At 39.4% G+C, this 25,959-nt stretch overlaps 1 protein-coding gene across 3 annotated transcripts; it reads right to left on the bottom strand.

The window, feature by feature from the left end:
* Positions 1-594: 594 nt before the first annotated feature.
* Positions 595-25,085, bottom strand: camsap3 (calmodulin regulated spectrin-associated protein family, member 3). Of its 3 annotated transcripts, none has more exons than XM_085454500.1 (18): positions 24,615-25,085; positions 17,119-17,381; positions 10,634-10,774; positions 10,320-10,406; positions 9,322-9,354; positions 8,370-8,508; positions 8,134-8,273; positions 7,956-8,040; positions 7,794-7,836; positions 7,636-7,691; positions 7,306-7,378; positions 5,079-7,176; positions 4,867-4,991; positions 4,377-4,663; positions 4,195-4,288; positions 2,880-3,004; positions 2,666-2,784; positions 595-2,079 (listed from the first exon to the last, which is right to left on the bottom strand). In XM_085454500.1, the coding sequence occupies exons 1-18, from the start codon at positions 24,745-24,747 to the stop codon at positions 1,780-1,782; spliced, it is 4,341 nt and encodes a 1,446-aa protein (XP_085310626.1). In that variant the 5' UTR covers positions 24,748-25,085; the 3' UTR covers positions 595-1,779. The 3 variants fall into 3 exon arrangements, with proteins under 3 accessions (XP_085310626.1, XP_085310628.1, XP_085310627.1); XM_085454502.1 differs by having other exon boundaries at positions 7,306-7,342; XM_085454501.1 differs by lacking the exon at positions 9,322-9,354.
* Positions 25,086-25,959: the final 874 nt, after the last annotated feature.

Genomic DNA, 25,959 nt, shown 5'->3' with positions numbered 1-25,959 from the left:
AATTAAAGCAAATAAATACACTTCTCAATGATAAGGGGATTTCTAGGGGTGAAATTGCACTGAATCAAGAAAAGAAAAAAAAATAAAAGGCTGTTAACTACCAAATACTAGTTTTAACAAACACATAAATACAAAAGTCCACCAATTCCATTTGCACTACTCCTCACACACAAATTTATCATTTATTTCCTAATCACTGTTTAACATTATTTTATATCAGTAATGGAATCTCATTCAAAAACACATTTCTTGCAGGCAGTGGTTTGAAAAGAGAGAGAGAGAGAGAGACAGCTGAACCGCAATAGCTGTTGACGGGACAACTAAAAAAAAAAAGATAGAGGGCTAATTCGCCACAGGTTTTTGTAGTGATATTGACCTCATAACAAGCAATTCCAAGGTCTTAGAAGTGTGGACACAAGCAAAAAAAGAAAAAAAGCAGTTCGGCATTTTACATTCCTCCAGTTGCACATGGAGTCTCTAGAGACTGTGGGGTAGATGAGGGCTGTTACAGTCCGGAATGATCCTTCATCAAGAAAACCTACTGTTTATATGCCAAGACACATAAACAGGGAAATAAAATAATAGGAAACAGACTCATAGTGACCTAAAGGATTTATTCATCCCAAGACAAACTGTTTCAAATTCTATTCATTCTCATTCACTCATTCGCAACTCAAACATACATCTCACTTATACTTTGCAGCAGGCTAGCTTATTCATAGCTTACAAAGGTCAACGTTTTACAAATCATTGTCAAAAAAAAAATCAAATTAATTAGCATTCAGTATATATTAAATTATCATTGATTATCATTCTCACAAAGAGCTGTATCCTAGATAAACACGATAAAGCCCTCCTTCATGTTTCCAGGTTTATTTTTCAAGATAAGCTCAAATAACATTTCAATTCATCACGTGTTGAAAATGAAAAAAGCGAGCTACTAGGGAAAAAGTCACATGAATTTCATTTTTCTTTTAGTTCTCAAAGAGTGAATAATTTTGTCCAGCAAAAACATGGCAAATGGTATAAAAAAAACATCCAGATGTCTACAGCTGAGAGATTGAATGGAGTTCACAAACTATGTGGCACAAGCATTTCCTAGGTCTGGAAGTCCACTGACAATGACAGCAGTCACTACCAGTGCAGAAGGACCATTCACTATAATAGATTCAAACAGTGAAAACACCCCTGAATGGAATGAATGGTTAAGTGTGTGCCCTACATTCATTGGGAGCAGTGTTATCTGCTATTAATTTTCAGCTGAAGTCTCCAATCAAAACTGAGACCTTAGACTTGTTTCAGCAGAGTGGAAAGAGTGAGCCCTAGAAGTAGAAAAGGCAAATGCAAGCAGAACTGAGATGGGTGGGAACTACTCGTGCCCTAAGTACTGTTTTGCAGGCAAAGGCAGTGTGGTTGTCCTCTCTTTTTCTTACCTTAGAGTCGCAAAAATGACTCGGGCATGGCAGGGTAAGGCAAGGCATGAGGGGGGTGGGGGGGGGGGAGTTGTTGTCCTGAATCAGTTGCATTATTTTACAATCTAGGTAGACCAGAGATAAACTATTCTAAGCACACTGGCTGAGTGAGTAGGTGCTTGGCCCATTCTCTTAGCATGTAGTGTTAGCTCCACGTGGATAGCTGTCCAAAGTCACTCAATCTGTTTTCTGTTATTCTAACTGAATAACAATCTCAACTGCCACACTGGCCAAAATCAAGGGAAATGAAAAGTCAAGTTGGGAATGGATTCCCTGAAAAGCACCTCTACCTTTATTGGATAAGTCTTTATTTGAGAGTGCCAAACTTTTTGGGAGTTCCTGGGCGCTTTTGCCAAAAATGGCCAGGGATGGTGAAAGCGTCAACACTCATGGACATGGTTTTGGACGGGATGACGGTGAACTGCTTGCGGTCTGAGCTGTACTTGTAAATGGACTCAACCATATCAAGCGTGATGACTCGCGGGCCAATGCCAGTTAGCCGTGCCATCTCATCGGTTTCAGGGTTCATGGTATAAACCGCTCTGAATTGGCAGCTGGAATCTCTGAAGAGGATAAGAAAGTGATTGGCTGTGCTTTTCTCCATTTCCTGAAAAGAGAGATATAGAGAAAAGAATAAGTATATGGACCTAATCAACTTGGGGAGGACATTAGGTTTGATGCATGCAGGTTGTGTGATGATAATACCAACTTATTTTTACATGCTACATCCTCCTTAGGGCATTCATAACAACAGCTGGTAGTCATATTACACAAAGGTTTTGCCGCCACACTTTTGCCACCACCTCAAACATATTGTTTTGCATGTTTTACCTCCATCTTCAATTTGTTTTGTCTTTTCACAAAATGATCTGTGCATCACTGTATGTTGAATTGTTGACAAATAGGTCGTGGCAGCAGTCACATTGTGAGATGGTCATTTAAAATTTCTGATACTATCAGAATTTTTCCCAGACAGCCTTTTGGTTGGAAGTCTATTACAACAGCCATCTTTTAACACAGTATCACCATTTGGAAGCCACAAGTTAAAAAAATCACTATAGTTCTTTCATGTTGAGCAGCTTTTGTCTGGGACAACCCAAACGCAAACATGTATAAACCTGGCTTTAAGTGCGTTACATAACCTAATTAGGGTGTAGCTTTTTGTTGGACTCTGACACAGCGGGATGGTTTACCTCTACAATCTTGTTTTTCTGTGGTTCATTGACCTTCCCAGCCAGGCAGCAACGAGTGATAGCATTATGGATGATGAATTTGTTGGACTTAAAGCTAGGCTCCTTGTACAGCTTTGGTCCTGCAAAACACAACATTTCCAAATGCTATAAAGCAAACAAAACAATGCTTGCAGCATTCATTTTTACAATTTTTTGTGTGGAAATTATGACTGACCTGTATATTCTGGGATAGAAGCAGGGGAGGAAATAGCGGAGCCAGTCTCCCAGTCCTTCTCTCCATTCTGAACACCAATTCGTCCTGGGGACCTTCCCCGTGATCGAGCAGGAGAGTGTGAACGACTAGAGAGATAACAGAGGAAGCATTTTTTACATTTTGAGGCTTTATTTTTCATTTGCACCTGATAACACAGACTAAACTGCATCTATAGTTTGTATCAATGATACAAGAACACCCACTTATTAAATATTTTAAACTTTAACCCTCTGGGGTCCAATGTTAAATTGGCTGTTTTTCAGTACTTTTGATTTTACCTTAATATTTCAACTTTAAAAACTATTGACCTTACCTTATTTGATATCATTCTTTTCAGCACAACCTCACATGTCTAAATCTACAGTCATTTTTTTTCAATTTTGACTTACTGTATTAACACAAATGATCTAAAAATCACAGAAAAATAATAAAATCAGAGTAGGAAAATTTTTTTACTGTGAAAGCAAAAAACATGTTTAACAAATCATTTTCATAACTTGAAATGCAAACAGAAATTGTACATTTAAAAAAAATATGTACAAATTTTGCAAACAGCAAAGCTATATGCAACTATTTACCTAAAAATGCATGCAATACCTCAGGTGTCTTTTGTACAACCATTTAAAACTATTTCTAAAAATAAAATTACAGAACAATAAGGTGCCATACAAATTATTTGTGAAATTAAAAAAAAAAAAAAAACTACAAAAAAGAGGCGCATATCACAGGGATAATAGCTGCAGACCTGTCAACATTCCTCCTGTTTTCCACCTGGAGACAACACTTACATTTCAATCTACCTTTAATGGTTTTTGGCTAGCAAATGTGACATTCAACAGTGCACTCATTATTTTGACACACAAAACAATGACTACACACCAACTACACTCCAAACACGCTAAACATCACAAATTTCTCAACTATCAAAACTCGCTATCAATATCACCCTCTCTCTTGCTCACTCGCTACCATCGCTCCTAAAACTTTCTCCTCTTCCTTAACAACCTAATGTCACGTGCTGCAATATGATTTTTCGATTGCGGTTTTCTTCTCGCACTAAATGTGACGGTAGTATTCAGAAGAAAACAAACAAAACAAAAAACGCTTTTTTTTTTTACTTGGCCTATCAACACAATTTAAAAACTGGTATATAGTTTGGAGTGGAGACTTTAAACACAGGCTAAATTTCAATGTTTCAGGCTAAATTCTGTGCTTCCCACTTTTTAACCATTTAAAAAAAGAAAATACATCAAGTCATTATCAATTTGCAGGTTACCTGGGTGACTTCCTGACGGTCATACCGCCAGGGTCATTAGCCATGGAGGACAGGTTCATGGATGAATGGGAGTATACCTTGTTGAGCTTAGTGCCTACAAGTAGGAAATATTGTACATGTGAGCATAGGAAGAGAGAATACAAAAGCCGGGAATTTTACTGGTTAAAGTCAGAAGTACTTACCCATGAAACCTTTGACAGGACTCTGAGAGAGCACAGAGTCATCTCTGAACATAGTCTTAGGTCTCTGCTTCTTGACACCACGCACTGTAGTGGGTTTCTGCTTCAGAACCTTGTCCAAGTCTTCCATGATCTTCAATTGCTGTCTCCTCTCATATTCCTGCTTAGTGAAGTCTCCTCTACGTTGAGGAGTGCCTTCTGCTGGTGGGGTTTTGGGAGGAGTGCCTGGGGTCTGTGGTCTGTCCTCATTTTTACTGCCCCAGCCTTCAATGATCATCCACTGGGGCTTGCTAAAAATGAAGTGTAAGACCTTTAATGTGTAACGCCACATTATGAAATGCAACAAGACTGAATTATGGGATTAATGATAGCAACAATTCGAGTCATAAAACACAGAACAATAAATTATTAAATCCAAATTATGTGCACCCTTTGGCTGCTTAAAATAAAAAAAAAAATGATTAAATTAAAGCTATTCAGAAACTGGTCTCACTTTGATTCTTTTTCTTTTTCCTGCTCAAGTTTTCGTCTTTTCATCTCTTCTGTTCTCTTCTGCTGTTTTTCAAGAAAAGCTGCTTTTCGCTGAGCCATTTCATCCTCCGGTCGATCTTTGTCATCCTAATAATAAAAAGGGATGAATGCACACCAATTATAGCACACTTTCTATGCAGATATATACTGTGAAAATATGTGTCAGCCACCAACCTTGAAAAAGAAACCAACTGCTGCTTTATTCTCTGCCTCTGTGAGGTCACTCATTGAGTCAGAGAGAGCATCAGGCACTTGGTCATCCTCCTCATCATCTCCTCCCAAGGCAGACAGTGAGATCTCTATCAGGCTACTGCGTTTGCCATTCAACATCCCTGCAGGTGCATCACTCTCAAAAGAACATTCAGATGGGGCACCAGAGCTGTAGCCCCCTCCTGCAACGCCTTCCTTTCTAGTCAATGGACCATGATTGGACCCGACCTCAAGGTCCATACTAAATATACTTTGTCCATCATTGGAGCCTACTTCTGACAGGCCGTCATCTGCACCAGGACCTGGAGTTGGGGTAGAAGCTGGTATTGGGGTCAGTGTAGTTGTTGGCACAGGAGTTGGTCCTAATGAGCGCAGCTCATCTAGGCTACCGGAGTCACCAATGGAGAATGAGGATGAAGTCTGTACTTGAGATTGCCAGGGATTTACACGACGAAGATGGGGGATGCGGTCTACATTTGTAGGTGGGGTAAGAACCCTCGACAGGGAGGGGACTTTAGTGTCTGATGGACGACTGTGTTTTGGGCTTTTAGGAGGTACAGACTGGGCTCTTCGATGTACATGAGGAGATTTAGGAGAAGTGGTGTGGTTTGTGATTTTGCGTGATGGAGACGGAGAAGAGGAGGCCGAATTTAAATCTCGAGTGGTTTCTCGTGACAGGCGTGCAGGAGGAGGGGCTGAGGTGGAGGTTTTAGGGCTGGTTGGAATAACCCAAGACTTGTTATTGGAAGGTGACGGTTTTTTCTTCATTAGCTGATTTTGCTGCTCAGTCAGTCGTTGCATGTCACTTTGCAGGGAGCTAAGAGCTGCAGTTAGCTTGGACACTGCGTTGTTATAGTCCCCTAAAGGAGCAACCACTTTGTCAGTAGGTGTCGCATGGTGCTTCTCTCCTGGTGTACCTGCCTTCTCTTTGACCTGCTTGTTGAGCGCAAGTCCTCTTTTAACATTACCCTCATCTTCCACTGTGGGGTGCTCTTCATCTTGTTCCTGTTGATCTTCCAATTCGATTCGTGCTAGCCGCTCTTCAAGTGTCAAGCGAGAGAGGTCTTCTTCTGTGAATGAGGTACTGACCTGGCCATCTTCTCCTTTCCCCTCACGGTGCTCTTTCTTTAATTGCAGAAAGGCACTCTTTCCTAGTCTCTGCCTATGCTTTGCAAAAATGGCCTCAATGCGTTTCTTCTGAGCTTCGATGGCTTTGCGCTTTTCTTCAAGCCGAACCCCCAACTCCGACATCTCATTATTCAGCTGTGGGCTCTTGCTGGGGCTTTCTTCAGACTTCTGTGCCCATGATGTCATCTGAGGAGAATCACTAGATTTTGGAGAATCAGTAATCTGTTTCTTTTTCCGTTCTACAAAACTGGTCATCTTCACACCACTGTCAGGAACCTCCTTACCAGCTCTAATAGCAGCACCACCTGCAGCACCGGGTGTTGATGGAGTGGACTGAGCTTTAGGCATGTCTTCTGATGCATCTGAATCCACACTACCGTCTCTCAAAACTGAGTCATCATCTCGTGAACATTCAGAAGTGTTTCTAGTGCGAGTGGATTCACTGGACTCTCCTGTTGGCCGATACATCATTCCTGAGCGGGTTGGTGCAGAGGAGCTGATTGGTGGTAAATTGCCATTATAGCGAGAACTAGCAGGATCATCAGGAGAGTGGAGGTAGAAGCCGTCAGGAGCACCATCAGGGTGTAAACGAGGCTCCATTTTGCTTTCATTGTGAATAATCTGAAGAGCCTCTTCAATTGTAGGCAGCTCTCCTGTTTCACTTGTCCCGAGGTCATTCTCCTCTGCCAACTTAGGAACAGTGGGAGTCTGGGTGGCCCAGGATGCTCTCTGTGGACCATTAGGTCCTGAAGGTTTGCTAAGCAAATGACTGAGGTCTTCGGGAGGGGTGTAGGGCACCCTTGCCATATTTTGACCAGCTGGGTTCAGCTGATCTGAGCTCATAGAGCGGGTTATTACAGGGTTGCCCATCACAATGTCTACGTCGCTGTCTAGCCCAAAAGGAATGCTGAAGGATACTGCTGACAATGGCCGGCTTAAAAAAAAACCAAAAAAAAAAACCCAACAACAAACAAAACAAAAAAGAAAACACAAGCATGAGCACATTAAAAAAATAAATAAATAAATAAAATGCTTAAATCAGTCCAGAATATGCTAGTCCTACCTCAGAGGTTTCTTGCTCCATGTCTTTCCAGCTCCTTCTATATGAGACATTGAGGTAGACTGAGTCAAAGATCCTGAGTACAATGGGACATACACAGACATGTAAAGGCATGCAAACAACACCGGGATGCAAAAAAACATGGAACACAGAAATTAAAGGGAAAACATTTACAAAAAGTTTCGAATGTCTATCCAAATAAGAAAACAAGACTATCAAACAGCACAAGACACAACTAAAAGACAAACATGGATTGAAGGAAATAAGTGAACCACACTGTAAAATGCTTATGTAGCTAAATGTAATGATGGCTGACCATAGTCTTCATCTTACCTGATGCAGAAGAGGAAATTGGGAGGAAAGGCTTCTTGAATATAGAGGGGGAGGTACTGCAAAGCACAAATACTTCACTTAAATGACGGTATTGTCTAAATAATACGTTGCCCTTAGTCTACTACAACAGCAAAATCACACCCAGAAAGCTTCTGTACCTGTTATCACTCAAGCTGCTTGGTGTTACTGGTGTAGATTCGCCTGACAAAAGAAAAGCCACAAACAGACTTTTTAAAATATATCAATTATATATGATATATATGAAATATATGTTCGTGTTAAACAATATTTAGAAAGGACTGCAAATCAGTGAGACTTACTTAACATATCTATTGGCTGCACAAATTCTGGTCTTTGTACTTCAAACCAGCTAAGCAGTTCTGCCAGGAAGCTCAGCAAGTTCATCTAAATCCCAGAAAATAAATCAAGCACTCAAAAGATAACACAGTATTTGTGTGAATATATTTTTTGTTCATCAGTGATCCAGACTGAAAGTACCTGAAGTTCCTGTGGTGTATATAACATGTCCTCCAGTGCCAAGTGACAGCAGCTCTTTAGGCAGCTGTCACAAAATTCACGGATGAATTGCAGGTTGTACAAGCTATCTGCTACAGACATGGAATCCTTCATACAAACATCTAACAGAGAGATGAGAAAAAAAATTTAATTTTCACAAATGTCTCAGGTTCTAAAGGTCATTTTTTGCAGCATTCTGTTAGAATGTTTGTTGGTACCTTCAAGTCTCAGAAGGCCGGGGCAATAGTAATGTATGACGGCAGCAACAGCACATCCACTGGACAGGTCTTTAACTTCATTCACTACTGGAAAAACTGGCTTTAGTTTGGACTGAATTTTATCCTTCCTATAGCGGAGCTAAAAAAAAAAAAAAAAAAGAGAGAAAGAAAAAAGACAAATCACACACAATGTTGAATGTAATTTTATAAATTTCACATATTAGTTCATGCCATCAACCATCAAGTTTATCAAACATAGGTAAATGCTCCTAAGCAGACACACAGTGATACACAATAATAAAAAGTGATTACAAAATTAAAAGCAACAAATGAAATAAAGAAAGGTCATGCTAAACCGATGTGAAAAGGAGAGCGCAAATGTGAACAAACTGAAGATGCAGAGAGAGTGACTGAACTGGAGCAGAAAGAAAGGGGTTTTTTCTTCAGAAAAAGTGGGTCAAGTGAAGGTCTCAGGAGACAGAATGAAAGAAAGAGATTAGATCTCAGAAAGAGAGAAAATGTTTCAGGTACAGCTATAGTATACAGACAAAACAGCCCACTGTGGCAGTGAACCAGTGGATTAGAAGCCTTTCTGTTACTCTCATAAACACATACAGACATCTTTGCCCCACACTTGAGAAAAACTTGAACATGGCAGTTTCAGATGATCAGTTAAAAAAAGAAAAAAGAAAAAAAAAAAGACTGCTATTCATGCACCACACGTCTCCACAAACAATGTCTTTAGAGCTATTGTCACAGCCCAAATCTATCACACTTATGCTGTTAAGTGCAATTTAATGCTTACTAGGATGTGATGCACAATGCATTCCCACATCACATTTGGGGAAGAAACAAACAAACCTGACCATCAGATATTTCCTGATAAATTTGATGAAGACACTGGAAGGATGGAGGGACAAGGGGAGGAAGCAGAGGAAAGGAGGGAACTTACAGGAACAAGTTTCCAGTACCAGCGAGTAGGACACTGTCAGATTGGGGCGGGGGAGAGACAGGAAATAGAAGGAAATGGAGAACAGGAGTACAGGGAGACATATTAAGCGAAGAGTGGAAGAACTAGAAAAACAAAGGGTTGTGACTACTTTATTTACACGAAATGGCAAGACGGCCATCTTGAAAAAGCAATTCCCACCTTGTCCTTGTTTTAATATATCAACCAAGACTTGTTAGGATTGATAGAGTAAGGAAGTAGAAATAGGAAGCAAAAACAGAAATTAGCTTCTTTTATAATAATTTCGTTTGTCTCCAAAACAGGGTGAAAGTTTCTGAATACTAATGTAGCAGCTGGAAGGTTTTGTTCTGACTGGACAAAGCATGATATTTTTCATGTAAACTTTTTTTTATTGAACAAAAAGCTCTTATCAAATATGCAGAAGATGAGGCAAACCACTGAATTTAATCTATCAAAATTCAAATGTATTTTTTATTATGGAACCTACACTGTTTGCACACTGGCAATATATTATTTCTATGATTTTACAACATTTGTCTGTCACAAATAGACATTTTCCTGTGTTGTGCATTTTTTGTGTAAAACAAAAAAGTTTCCTTCCATTTCTTAGATACCCGTTTCACTTTCACCCACTGCAACTTAAAGGTTTGAGCAGAACACACGTAATTGTTCATTATAGAAGCTGAGCCACGCCAACTGATAATTCTGGATTAGTGCCACAAAACCCTGTCTAGAATATTGTGCCAAGCTACACCTGACTCCACCTGATTTGCAACAGCAACTGACGTCATTAAAATTGCAAAAATTGCTGACTACACCCATGTATATACTCATTTATATACACCCTGTTCCTCCAAAAAACCTAAACGAAACAGACCTGCCCTGACTGCATAATCCCATCAAGAATATCACGCATTTCTGGATAGAAATAACAATACAATAACAGTGACAATACACTGAATATTTAATGCAGTACTCACTGATGGTTGAACAGGTTGGGGGTCTGTAATGGTCTCAGACAAGTCATTCTGGGCTCCTTCAGTACGTTCTCTCAGATTCTGGTTCAACTAATAGCATAATAACAAGAGAAAATCATTTCCACATTCTTTTGTGCCGTGTGTTCACAAAGTCAGAAACAAGCATATAAAAACAAAGTTTAGAGAATTACAGTTCATTAGTCACCAGTTAATTTACTAACTTAGTGCTCATACAAATGTTGAACCAAGAACATCTTCTGAAAGAAAATTAGGTGTTTTTCTGAAAAAGACATAGTTTTCTTTGGCCTGTTCCTTACCTCATTAACCCAGTGAAGCAGAGCATCTTCCCAGCTGGCTGCTTTTCCCAGGAGCTCAGCAGAACTACATGTCTTCACCGCAGTCACTGTCTCCATGGCTCCCACAGCCATCAAAGCATCCATCACTGCCAGATGAGCACTCTTCACCAAATCACATGGGAAGGAGAAAAAAAAAAGGAAGTGAAGAGCAATGACCCTGGGCAGCATCAATCAATTACAGTTAAGACAGTAATGTTGGATCCTTTTCTAGCATGGTCCTTACAGCAAAATACAATGCACCACTACCAGTATTTACATGAAACACCCTCCAGAGGTCACTAGAAGCCAGTTATGAGTCAGCAGAAACTAACAACAGCTCTCAACAAGTAAGCACACACACATCAGTAGATGTGGAAGACCTTTGGACTCATGTTTATACCCTCATTAAATCATTAAAGAGGCACTGGACCTGTAGCAGGTGAACACATGGTCTGCAAGATTGCCATTCCTTACCTGCTTTCCCTTTATTTGCCTTCTTTGAGCCATTTCCCTTTCTCTTTTGCACAGTGAAATAGTTCTGTATGACTCATGTGTGAGAGACTGCAGGACAAAATGATGTGTTGTAACTAGATCACCAGGAAGCGTAACAAAGAACACCATTCTCTTTAAGAAACAGGTGCTTGTGACCGAATGTATTTTTGACACAAAAAATGGTTATAAAACCTTGATTTTCCCCACTCAAATACAATCAAGCAAAAAAGAAGAAGAAGAAAGAAAACGTACTTAAATGTATTTAACAATCACAATTTGAAGTTACCTACTTAGACAAGACCATTACAGAGCTCTGGTTAATAGATAAAACACATTAACAACTTTGCCTGTAAGACAGAACTTACAGGCAAAGCCTGTTAAAATGTTCCAGTAACATTATCAGCTCAGCTAGAGTGAAACCTTTAACTCTATAAACCTGTTAACTTATTAGACGTTGTGCTCTGTTTGTACTGTAGGGTACAAACACAGCAAAGCAAAGAGTACAACACTATCTTATAGTCAACCTTGTTACTGCTGCAAATTATAATAGTTGAACAATTTTTAAATTTATGCAATTCCCACTATATTCATAATTGTTCAGAATATTAGTTCTACTTTGTTTATACAAATTGCTAATAAATTTGTTCAGTTTTAGAATGTGCCACTGTGGCCACCTTTCTCTTGCCCTTTCTCGTCATCTGAGTGAGTAATGCCAGCAGCACTCTCTTTCTGCTAGCTTCTCATATACAATAAGCTAAACACTTGTAAACAAATTGAAAACATGTATGAACCTTTTTTTATCTTGTTTATCTAAATCCTTTTAAATTGCCTTTCAACAGTACAGTTGGGTGCCAATCTCTCCATTAATACATTAATAGGTAACTGCAATAACAGGCTTGTTACAATAATTAAGTCAGGCTATAGCAGAGAGGCAAAAGGCCGATTAAAACATACTGTGGGGCCATTCCTTCAAAATCTTGTCAACAATTTGGAGCTTAATATGTGCAAATCAGCGCCTGCCGCCTTTCACTACTTACAACTTCAGAGATTCTTTTCCTCTTAAACTCTTGTGTAGCCCCAGATGGGGGGCAGGGGCAGTCCAGCTGTGTGCATATCTGTGTACTGATCCCTGATGTAAAGTGCTGACCTGAACACATACAGTGCCTGGGTGGGGTATGCCAGCAAAAGCTTGCCAGATAATATTGGTCAAAGCTCTCTGGATGTGCTGTAGTCTGTTTCTGTGAGCAGTGTGGCCCTGAGTGACCTGCTTGCCAACCACTGTTGCCAGCACTAGTGTTACTGCTTCTGTGTGTCCTGCCTAATACAGGGACTGCAGGGCTGAAACATCAAAGCAATAAATGTTCCTACAAAAACCAAAACCAATAGGGATTCAGAATATAATTACTTAGTACTGATCATTCCAACATTGTAAGAATTGGAAATAAATTGATTATATTAACATGGTTTTACAGGATTCTGTAGTTCAAAATACAGATCCTTAGAAAATGTAATTTATTTATTTTTGTATGAATGAGTCAATGTGAGCCAAACATAAAAATGTCCACTGCGTTAAACATCAATTATATCATCATCATCATCATCATGTAAGATTACATATTATACATTTTTAATCATAAAATATTGGAATATTGATAAGCAATGGTTCACTTGTATTTTCCTAACAACCAGTAAATTTTGCCAGTAACTATGCTCTGCCATGAAAGCAAAAAGATATAACATTTTTGCTTTTAGCCGCAAAGTGTGTAATCATAGGTTGGAGCTATTGCCACAGTGTGAAAAGAAGATGACTGAGAGAAAAAGAACAAATGCATGACAGAACTATTGAGAGTGGCTGACTCCGATGTTATGCCTACAGTAATTATTCAGAGGGTAAATCATGGAAAAAATGGGAGAATGAAAGGAGATAAAGGAGGGGGTGCTGCTAGTGGATTTCCCATTGCACACCCAGGAGAGCTCACTAAGCTAAATCACAAGTCTCCCTAATGAGAGGAGCAACTCAAACACACAGCACAGAGCCTGCCAGATCACCATAACAACCAACCAGCTGACCCATAATGCATCTCAGTACAAGCCTGACTGCAGCACTGCTCTCTGCTCCTGGCTTAGTCCTAGCTCTTAAAAAACAAAAAAACAAAAAACATCCATGCCCCTTAAACCAATGTGACACACAGACAAAAAATTAATAGGCCACAAATTAACCCAATCAACATGGAATTTTATGGGATTATTTGGAAACTCTGTTTGCATGTCTATAAATGTAACTCAGATAAACAAAGAATGCAAAAGGCATCTTGTTAAGCATTATGTGAGATTATGATGAGGGAAAAATCTGATTACGTCTGAAATATGACTTAACCCCATTCCCTACCCTGCTTGGTGCCACCTGATGGGGAGAAAAATAGGGGATCAGGGAGGGCTGGGGCCCAGAAAGGGATTTTAGAAAGGGGTTATAGTATGAACATCCATATGTATATGAACTGTATACCTAAGCAAGTAAAGACAAGTGTAGAAAAGCTGCATAAAAAAGTCATTTTGTATACTGTAAACAAGTTTCATTACAACACATTAGTTATCATTCAACAGAAGCCCAAAGCAGAATAAATGTGCAAGATGATGGTTAGTGTTTCAGATAGTCTGCCACATCTAATTTCAGTTAAGCTCCTGAATGATGCTCACTTGACCAGAAAACCTGCCAGCACAGCACTATGATTTAAGACAAAGTGTCACTGCCATCCAAAACCAACAGGAGACCATGAAGAGGTTTAGCAGCATTATAGCTACATGACTTACTTTAGCGCTGTGGGAATCGACACAGTATCTATAGTAATATTACATATAGATTAGAATTAGAATCTATTGTTACAGAAGCAAATTTAACCAATATGTTTCATATTGTGAGGTAGGTTAGGTGCCTGGTGAGTCAGTGGTCATCTCTGGCATGTCATGCGATAGTGGATGATTGCACTCAGTCTGCATGGCAGATTATCTCTAATCTTCAAAGATCTTTATCCCCAATCTGAGGAGTGATGGGGGCTGGGCAACCATCAGAAGTAGTGGACCAGAAGAACAGTTAGTAGTAGGACATATAATTCATTACACATAGGACACAAGTAATGGGGTGGAGGCGGCTGCAGGATTTGAACCCAATTCCAAGGAATTCTAAGTAGGTTTTTTTGTGTTACGATTCCTCCATCTAACATAGACACATTAATACTATCTCACCACTGGACTCTGGAGCAGTGAAGGGAAATCTAATGCTTCAGTTACCAAAACATGTTGGACAATTTTTCCAACTTCTTGAGAACAGTTTGGGAAAGGCCCCTTTATATTCCAGCATGACTGTTGCCAGTATACAAAGCAAAGTCCATAAAGGCATGGCCAGATGAGTTTGTTGTTGAATAACTTGACTGGGCCGTACAGACCTCAACCTCAAACACCTTTGGGATGAATTAGAACATTGGCCAGACTCCCTCACCCAACAGCAGTGTCTGAGCTCACAAATGCTCCTCTGAATATTCTCACAAACAACTCAAAATCTTGTAGAAACCTTTCTAGAATAGTGAAACTTATTATAGCTGCAAATGGTTCCAACTCCATATTAATGTCTATGGATTTAAAATGGGATGAGAGAATAATTGATAACTTACAGTTCTGTATGCATTAGGTTAGCTTTTATCTTTAACCATCTGTTAGCTTTTTTGCCCTACTTTGATTAGGTCAGTGGCATTCTACTCCAGTCCTGATGCATGAACTCCAGCCAGCACCCAATGTGTCCTTACGACTTATGATGAACCTGCAACGCTGGATTTACACGATTAGCAAACACAATGATTAGCTAACAGCAGCAATAATATGAAGTTGTGCGATTTACCAATAACAGTGTAAAAAGTCATTAACAGTTGATGGCTTTGCAGAATAACAGGCACCAGTGTGCAGTCAACTACAAGCATGACTCTACATGCTTTTAAATGCATGTAGCATGTTATCTACCTTGTCTGACTCAAATATGTGAAGCTTTAATATACAGCAGTCCTGCAGCAGATTGCTGCTGCAAAGCCGTTTACTGGCCAAGACCCACAATGATGCCCCATCCTTCTATTGCTGCAGCATGACCCACTTTCATTGCTTGCCACACTGTAGCTGCAGTGCCAGTCAGTGGCGACAAGCCCAAAGAGAAGCCAAACAGCTACTGGAAAGCTCATACACTAAAGGAGCAAAACAGCAAATGCAGCATTAACAGTAACAGCCAAATAACAAATTTAGGATTTACAGTTAAGAGGTACCATTTCCTGACCTGGAAACCTCATTCAGAGCTAAGTTACATGGCAGGCAAGCTGAGACATTTGTATGCTCAGAAACTACAGCAACATGATACATGAAAGAGGCATGTCTCATTAGGCAGTTATTACTGGATTTAATAATCCCAGTAGAAATCATAACCGTAGCCATTATTACAGTGATTACAAGTGGAAAAAAATTGAATTTTAAGATTTTTGACATTAAATTATCATCATAATCATCAGAATGTGTGATGTCAGATCAGGGTACTGATATTGTTGCAGGTGATGTCAGAAAACCTGCAAAGAGCAAGCATGTTTATAAAAGAAAGTCCTTCACTAATCTGATATAACAACTATGTGATCTCAGAGTCGGTACAAGTGAAGGTGCATGTGACACTATTTATTCTTCCTTTTATTTCGTTAAAGCTTTCACCAGAGCACAAGTAGGAAAAATACTATGTAAAAATAAACTAGCAAAGCCCCTTTAGAGGATGGTTCTGTTTTTACCATTATTCATCTTGCTTTGTATCTTTTATCTTTAAAAAACACTCTCTCGCTCCAAGTCAAGAAAAAGGCAGCATTCACATTAATTGGGTCAGATTTATAGGTGCATCTGTTCAACAATATGACATCTAAATTTGGATTTTTATCAGGTTCTACTCTTAATGAGGACTCAAATTCTCAGCAGTATTGCTGAGAAAAACAAAAAACAAAACAATGCATAAGCCCATTTCAAGCAAAAACCTGAGGTTCTCATTACAACTGTGCCATCAGCAGGGAAGTACCTGCTCCTTTGGCCAGCAAACAGGAACAGTGAAGCAACCAGCATTCACCTAACATAACACCATTTTCCTTACTAATCCTTGGAGAGTCCCTGCTTAGCTTTCAAAAACAGCCTGTGTGTACGTAAACCAAGATGGCTGGGGAATTTTCATTGTATACCATTCCATGAGAAGGATAGTAATCTGTAAAAAGGGAAGACTACTTTAAATTTGAAAGTTGTTGTGCCAGCTGGGGGCAGAAAAGAAATGCATATTACCTTAAATAAAAAGAGTTCCCTTTATTTCAGCCTGTAGTTTAGCAAAAACATATTAGCCAGCTGCAGTTTTTTTTATCCACATTGAAGAACACATGACTATATTATGTTTGAACAAGAACTAAGCAAGCAGGAAGAAAGAAAGCGAGAAGGAAATCTATTGTCAAGAGCTAAGAGGATAAACCTGTTTCTCTTGATTTGACTCACACAGCCAACCCAGAGAATTCTCTTAACACACAACAGCTAATGTTTCATCAAAATTGTTAAGCTATTATTCTGATCTGAACCATCTATTGTATCTAGATCATCTCTCTCACACACACACCCTTAAAGTAAAGTGGTTATTCCTCATGTGACCATGACTGCTCTTGTCCTAGCAGCTGGATCCACTCATCCTCTGGGATGAGCTTGGGGAGTGGGGGAAGGGCTGAATGAGTAGGGGGTCTTTTTGATGCCCTTTAATCCCTAGAATCAAAGCATAAACATGGCCCTATATCAGAAACCAAGCGAACTTGAACCTATTTGCTTTCCTACAGAGTTCTGCATAGCAGAGAATCTGGTCTAACGAGAAGAATCCCAAGGATAATAGACAAAAGCATTTCACCCTCCCCATCACCCAGACAGTTTCATCATTTTACCATTTTGATGGGTTTATGTCGGAGGTCAGCATCAGTCACTGTTGTGTCCTGGTCTTTGGCAACGACGCCTCTCTGAGTTAGAAGCTGCAGCAGGGTGGCGTTATCTTTTGGCTGAGCCTCAGTTGCAGTACTACCCAGTAATATGTTGTAGGTGCGACAGTAGAGCTCTGATGACTGCAGGAGGTGTGTTACTGGAGGTTTAAGGTGCTCCTGTTCATACTGGTCACAGTAGAAAGGGTCACGCAGCTCTGCAGGGACATTTTCTACAGAGAGAGGAAAAAAAGACACAAATGGTTAATAATAAAAAAAAAAAAAAAGTTTCTAGTTGTGGTTCTATTACAGACATGTATGCAACAGTATTGCCAGAGCATACACAACTATACCAGACCAGACATAACAGATCTAACAGTGAAACCAAGGGGCAAAGTGTGCTAGTGACATGTCAGTCACACAGTAAACCATACACTAACATTTAAGCCTATGATCTTATCAGGAATGAGTTTACTGAGGTTTACAAGCAAGGGAGGTAAAGAAGACTATGAGAGACTTCTTTACAAACTGACTTCAATTTGTTACCCCATGAGGAATCAGAATACTTTATTAATCCCCTTTATTGATATACCACCTTAAGGGAGTCCAGCTCCATCCCCACAACGTTACTGGCCATACGTATCAGTTTATTGAGTCTGTTGGAATCTGTGACCCTCAGCTTGCAACGGTGTAGAGGATCGCACTGGCCCCAACAGACTCGTAGAAAATCCTTAGCATTGTCCAGCAGATGTTGAAGGACCTCAGTCACCTCAAAAAATAGAGACGATTTTGGCCCTTCCTGTAAAGTGCTGTGGTGTTTTTAGCCCAGTCCAGTTTATTGTCAATGTGTACTCCAAGGTATTTATAGTCATCCACAATGTCAACATTGACCCCCTAGATTGAAACAGGGGTCAAGTGTTTCCTGGTAATGGTACTATATTAAATAATGCAGGTTTGAGGCATTTCTGCACTGGTTTTACGGTTTTTAAAACTAGAAACTACATCTATTTTTCAGTCTATAAAGTCCAAAGCGAGATGTCCATGTGATTTGCCTTGTACAACTATAAACCAGGAATAAACATGTTTAAAGTATGTGTATAGACAATGTTTATGTTCACAACAAGTGTACGGGGATATTGTTTTGTCTTGTTCAACATTCAGTCACTTCAAAGGAGCTTGCAAAGAAAAGCGTCTGGACTTCTTTAAGTTGCTTGAAGACGTTTCACCTCTCATCCGAGAAGCTTCTTCAGTTCTAAGGTCAAATGGTGGAGAGTCCCAGATTTAAACCCAGTGGGAGTATTCCCCCCAAAGAGGGACAAAAGGACCCCCTGATGATCCTCTAATCGCCTGAGCCAAGGTGTGAAACTGGGTGTGGGTCCCAATCAGCCAGAGTTTTGGGTGAGCTCATTGTGAAGCCTGGCCCCACCTTATCAGCAACAAGCAACTTAAAGAAGTCCAGACACTTTTCTTTGCAAGCTCCTTTGACTACGATGACCTGGATGACTGAGAACCTTCACAGACATTCAGTCGCTTCAACATTTTGTTCTGTTTGTTTTTCACTTACCAAAATTAGCATCAAATTTAATACCACAATGGACCCTGGATGTACCTTGCTCAGCACACAAGATAGCCATCACTAGATAAGAATGTAGTCACATTTATATACTGCTTTTCTACCCTTACTGACCACTCAAAACACTTTAACCACAAGCTACATTTAAGCATGCACTCATAAAGTGTATTATTCTATACACTTTAAGCACTTTATCTCCCTCTTATCCCAGTCCAATTTAGAATAACCAATTAACCCAACATGTACATGTTTGGATTTTGGTAGGAAGCCAGAGTACCCAGAGGAGACCCACGCAGGCACAAGGAGAACAAACATGTAAACTCCCCACAGAAAGGCCCCAACCAGGGTTCAAACCAGGGATCTTTTTTTGCGACAGTGCTAACCACACGACCACTGTGCTGCCCATAAAACCCACCGGCTATACCCTCTCACCCAATGTGAAAATAAAGACTAAATATGATGACAACAGCAAAAAACACAAAAATCTGAGCCTTCAACACTAGTGCACAAATGACTTTGTTATCATGATCTGTCTTTTATAAGTTTACCCTAAAAACACAAACTTGACACACACCCTTTGAAACTGGTTTCTCTGCAGCAAACCTAACAGCCAGTTTCTTTGTGCAACCATAAACAAACATGTGACTTGCCGTTTCAAAGGCCCTTGGACAAAAAAGTTGACTTGCTTAAACGCAAGCAGTATGTCTGCAAAAAGAAAGGAAAAACGTGTGTTTGTGTGTGTGTGTTTGAGAGCCTTAGACTATATATAACAGAAGAACAAAGGGATTATTACAAGGGAGGTGTCACTAAACTGCTGTATCATTATATAATCATGTAATGGATCCATTGACATCAGCTGTCGAAACAAAAGCCGCCTCCTTTAATCAATGCCCTGTTCCCTTTGTCTCACCCTATGATGACTATAGGTTGCCACACAATATGATCAGTCATGCCACATGGTTCATGCTGTTGTAAATACTCTCAGGTGCCAAAACTGGAGTGCCTACTTTAGTGCTGTAAAAACAAATCATCTTGGGTCACATAGGTGCATTGTATATGTAAAAGAAAAAAAATTCCACTGTAATGTGTAAAAGACAAAAAGGTAAACCAGAAAAAAATTAGCCCAGAAGGCAAAGTAGGATGCAAATGCCACAACTGAGTGAGATTGGAAAGATCGATAAAAGAATGATTTCCCTATGACACAGTCTGTCCATGAATGATCACTTTGTGTGACACATATCAGAAACAAAGTGGCTAGAAAACTGAGGCTTCAAATTGTTATACAGGTCCCCAAAACTATGCACATGCACAGCAAAAATAGCAACAATTATTTAGTAAAGCACACTCCCGATTTAAAAACTAAAAGTAATACAAGGTAACAAAAAGCATGACGAACTGGAATACTTGTAACCAAGCCTTGCATTGTGATGCTGCAATTATATTCATCAATGCCCTGCCAGGGGAATATTTAGATTAAAAGCATGTGCTTGTTTTGTTTGCATAAGCAGGAGCAACTACCTCTGTCACTTTTATAGTTCATGGGGTCAAAGCTTATCTACTGGTTTGAGTAAAAAGGTAAAAGTCAAATGTGCGAAAAGCTTCTAAACACATCATCATAGACGGTAAGCTAGAGGAACGCTTGTTAGGAAGAGCCAGTCAAGCAATTTGTGATTTTGACTGCGATTCTTCAGCGGGTCTGTGCTTTTGTTAACCCAAATGTCTTAGATACCAACCTGGGACTAAAGAATACAATGAAAACAGTGTTACAAACTTAAAGATCAGAGCACTATTTTAGTGACGAGTATTTATTTTTTCTTAAGTAAATCAGACCAAGCTATTAAAACATGCAGTAAGATGTATAGAACTTGCTAATGTGGTTGAAAGTCAGTTCAGCTGTGTTAGATATCTTCTGTACTGACCTGTATCGTTTGATAGCCTGCTGATAACAGGAACCACATGTCCCTCTACCTCACTGACTATTTGAGCTAGCATGCTGGTCATTTCACAGCCATGCTCACTTGTCCTACAGTAATCACACACCGAACAATACAAACTCTCCACCTCACTTGCTAGGTGGAAATCGAAACTGATTTAAACCAAGCGAAGAAATCCACAATCCACCAATTGTCACTTTACACTGGGGTGTAAGCTTTAGCACAATGAATGTCAACCTGCTGGATATGACTATCTAAACGTCCAGGTTTCTCATGGGAGCCTTTCTGGAACTAAGAGACATTTATTTTAAAAATTTCTCCATGTAATCTTTAGGCAGTAAATGAAAACCAATCATAATTACAATTCCTGTATCTTAACTCAGCATTATATGTGTTATAATAATGAAAGCGGTTTTAACTTTTAAATCTTTCATTGAAAATTATACAATAACATCTTCATCATGTGGTGAAGAATCAAACAGGCGATTATATGCTCTCATTTTTAGAACAAAGCAGGTACTGTTTTGCTGCCCCAAAACCAAGCAGTGGTGAGAGGGGCCGTGGTAGCATTCTACCCCACACGTGACCCCTCGTTCTGTGTAAAATGCTAATGCCACTACCTTATCTGAGCTTTATTATTTATTATTGCCATCTACAACAAAGATCTTATCATTAACCCTTTCTTAAATAATACTGTACTATTTGATCACTATTGTAAAAAGGGTACTTTCTGCACTATACATCAAGCACCACATCATCACCAGTAGCTCCCTCTACCAGGCCTGTATATCCTATCACATGGGCAACACCTTGCTATAGCACAAGCTTAAACTGCATTAAATGGCAAGCGTACAGCGAAGTACATTTTAAAGAGAGAAAGTCTTAATAATATTTTGAGGTGTTTTGGCATTTAACAGTATAATGCCATGAAAGGCTAACATATAGTGAACAGGAATCCCAACCGTTTAAGTAAACATTAAAAGCAAGCCAACATCCTCCTCAGGTCCTTCTCCCTTGCTGACTCACCATGGTCACAATGATTGGAAAAGGATGAGTAATCAGTCAAACAGGATTTCAGTATGGGCCAGCAACTTTGTAGCTATGTGAAGGTAATATGCTACTGTAATGGTAAGAGTGGGTCAAAGTGTGAGGTGGTTTGGTTTTATAGCTATGAAAAGAAAACATAGGATGACTCCAACAAAAGATTGTTGGACATAAAAAACAATATTTAAGCAGCGACATAGTCTGTTTCCCTGTTATTCAGATATGGAAAACAAACACAGATAATTCACGTTGGCAATGATTAGAAGGAAACCTGAATAACAGAATGCATAAATGTCATGCCCTTGGACTTGTCACTATAAGATTAAGTATTTCTTAAGCCTCAGCAGGTAAATCAAGTTTCTTGTCCCATTCCAGCTTGAGTCATACTCAGATCTGGAAACTCATTTCTCATGACAGCTTCAAGAACTTCAAGGGTAAATAATTAATTACATTCATGCCTAACTTTTTTTTTTTTTTTTTTTAAACCCTGCATGGAAAATATTAGACATAAATAATAAGTCAATGCATTAAAAAAAAAAGATCCCAAGACTTTCATACATTAAACACCCTCGCATGTATATTTAGTATGCAAGCATGTATACATATATACAATATAGATATAGTTAAAGTGTACTATACAGGAAGGAAAACAACATTTTATCTCATCCATTAACCTCTTAACACCCACAAGAAAACTACTTAGAGAACGGGTTGGATTGCTTTTTAGCCACATTCTAAACATGTTTCAGAAAATACACATTATATTTTAGATATTTACCTTTCAAATCAACACTCACAGGCATTTTTCCCTACAAGTCTTCTATTACAAAATTTCCATTTTGGTATGAAATAGGAGAAAGTTCTATGTAAAGACGTGGCAACCTAATCAAATCACCAGTAATGATGGATATTAAAAAATAAATGCTGATAGCCAAATGTCCCTAGGTAGAGCAGAGCGTATTGAAAAGATACTGTGTAGCTACTGTGAGTTGTCCATTACTAGAATGACGAGTTACAGCCTACAGGCTCCTTCCTTGTTAAAACACAAGGTCCATGTTTCCTTGGTTAAAGGAGACAGCGAAATCATCATGGCAGCCCAATATTTCAACATGTAAAAAAGCATTTTAACTGGGAAGTGAAAAACAGCGCTGACCACTGAGACAATGTGTTGCACATTACAAGACTGAAGTCTTGAAATCTTGACTGAAGACAGTGAACTTAACCGTAGGGGTTTGCTTGTGGCAAAAGTGAAACTATCTTGTAGGAAACTTTATTGTTTAAATTGTGCTGCCATGCTTGAAACATTTGTTATGCAAACACAAATATTTCAGTCTATCCATATCATTGCCGCTGATGCTGATTTTATTCTAGATTTTTTTTTTAATTTTATCTCAATAAGTGGTTATTGGTTTCCTTAATTAGTTAAACATTAGCTTTTTAGCAAATAATCTAACTAAATATGAAATGCACTGTAAACACTACTTTGTTATCCATGTCAAATTCCATTTTTGGAGAGACTGGAATTAAAAATGCCACCCATTGTTATCTATAGACTAACTGACCTAAAAAGGCTCATGACCAGATGACTGTCTGGCTCCTGCTGGGCTCTGTGTTGTCCTAATGTGCTAGGTTTCTAATAAGGGACAAGATGATGTCACCCAGCTTTACAAAAAAATTACCATCAGCAGGGCTATTGAACTCGATCAAGAGAAAACCTCCACATCATAACAGTGTTTGTCCTTACATTCCTGCAGCTTGGTATGGAGTGACTTTGACCATAGGGTGTGGTTGAGGTGCTTAACAGAGTACACATGAGCTGCAGCCCAGAGTCCTAAACCTGGGACCTGCCTGAAATTATGAAACAAACAACTCATGTTGCTAAAGTTAAATGAAGTTCTCCTCACACCTATTTCAGGATAAAATAAGTAATGCCTGTATTTAAAAAAAAAAAAAAATACACTGTAACATCAAAAGGTCCAAGAATGTATTAGTATAGTAATATGTTTGTCTTTTGTTTTTTTATAACCACATTATGTCATTATGTGTAGTCTACTTTTGAAAAAATAAAGCAGTCAAGGCTTTTTCTTTACAAGGCTCATCGGATGTCTGCTTCATAAGGTCTAATCTTCACCAGTGAGTGCTCAAACAAAGAGCCATGCTATCACCTCAGGGTCAAAGCTGACGAGATGCCTCAAGAAAATGAGACAAAACAAATTCTTATGATAGGCTACATGTTAAGTACAGAAAACATGTTTTGGTTATGTTGTGGGTGTGCGTTTTGCGCTACAAAGCTTCTCCCAGTTGCTTCTTGAAATTTGCTGACTAAGGACATGGAAAGAAACCCCCTGATAATAAGGCACAAGAGCACTGGTAGTCTATTCTCTGAGCGCACAATAAGCTACGGTCTGCTTTTGATTCAAATAACATGAAGCAGTAACCAGCGTTTACTGTGGGTACTGCGGGCTGTCACCATCACTAGGAGAAAGAAAGATACTGGAAAAACATACGCCCCGTGTGCCCTGTCTGTGTAACCGGATTAAAAACATCCCCAGCAGCTAGCCTGCAATTTCTGACTGAAGCCTGGTGGCTGGAAACGCGACAGAATGGGCTAGCGTGATAAGGCCTACAGGAGGAGGCCGTTTCTGTGACACACATACCTCCAAATGTGCCCACCCATTGAGTGAGAACAAATGACATGTGTCAGTGTCAAAAACGCATACGATGCATTGCTCCTCTGCTCATATGCGCCTCTTTGTGCTGAAAATCGCTGAACTACACACACTGCAGTTCCCCTACATGCATACCGGTTTTCGCTACACTGTTAGACACAATATAAACACATTGTTGGACAACAAATGGTCTTAACACAACCTTTACGCATAACATTCAGGCCTGCCGTGTGAACTAAAACCTACCTGTGCTGCCGTAGGACTTTGCCAGCAGCCATCCGACACTTGCGCATATTTTTGATTTAGTGCAGTCATACAAATCCAATGATTTTATGTCTGGGACCACAAAAGTCTTCCTCATGGTAGGGGAGTCCACCATAGCGAGTCTGTAAAAATGGGAAGCGGTGAGGGGGGGAAAAAGGATACAGTATAAAAATATTCAAGCGATCATTCTTGGAGCAGACGATTCCATACGACCGGGGCTGGGAATACGGATGTGGTTCAGGGTTTTGCAGGGAAATATCCGCTCCGAAGCTACTTCCAAATCAAACTAAGGTCCTTTTGTCGGAGGTTTCGAAGACGAAGTCCTGGCTTAATTTTTCCTTAACACCAGCTAAAGCCCCGACCGGCTGGGCTACTATAAACCGGACTATTCCCCTCGTTTTTGCCCTTCTTCGTCCGCATTGCCGTGTTGTCAGCTCACTGTACGTACGTACGCTTTCGTCCCGCTGATGACTGACTACCAGGTGCTCCACAGTGGAATCGCTCGTCCACTCCACCGTCCAATAGAAAATAAGCTTTAACAATATGGGCGGGACTTCAGTGTTTATGATACAGCAGGTAGAGGTGAGGCGCTTTTGCTACAGGTGAATCTTCTCGCACACAAGTGGGTCGATGAAAGGACACCTTTGAGTGCGAAAGTCAAACAGCCAGTAACCTTCGAAAAAACATGTAGATTAACTATAACTCATTAATTTAAAATATTTACAAATGTGAACATTAGAATCTAAAAGTACTGTCTTAAATTTTGAATTAGTACCATAACTCGACTGGTATCAGGAAAAAAACGTAGCCTACACAAACACACACATATAAAATGTACCTCTCTGAGCTATACTCTACCTTCAGTTTCTGTATTGTCATCAATGTCTTGATTGTGACAATTTCTGTAAATATTTGGGGTTTTAACTTGTATGTATTTGACTGTATTAGTCATAAACTACAGCACGTGTATGATCTTGGTCAATATATCCACCACTGCAGTGGGCCAACTCTTGGCCTATTGCAGACAGAAAGCAGAGAACATTATGGACTTTTAGCTGTTAATTAATCAAAATACGTTTTGCTAAATCTGCTCTGAACATACAGATCTACATATTATGCAGACAGATAGAAAACAAATATAGTAAACAATGAATCTAAGGTAGATGAAATTAGTAAAGGTATTTGTATTACTCTTTTACTTGTTCCCCTCAATTGTCCATTAACATGTGAAAGTAACGAAAACAATATTAAACTCAATGAAAAGCTATATTATGATCTCATTAAATAACCGTTGCCTTACAAAGAGCTACAGCAGTAGATACAGTAT

Source organism: Copadichromis virginalis, linkage group LG4, assembly GCF_057382275.1.
Source record: "Copadichromis virginalis isolate Kocher_CV1m ecotype Utaka linkage group LG4, C_Virginalis_male_GT1.1, whole genome shotgun sequence".
In the NCBI taxonomy this organism is placed as follows: domain Eukaryota; kingdom Metazoa; phylum Chordata; class Actinopteri; order Cichliformes; family Cichlidae; genus Copadichromis; species Copadichromis virginalis.
Note: the sequence above shows the minus strand (reverse complement) of the source record. Positions and strands in the feature narration are given on the sequence as shown.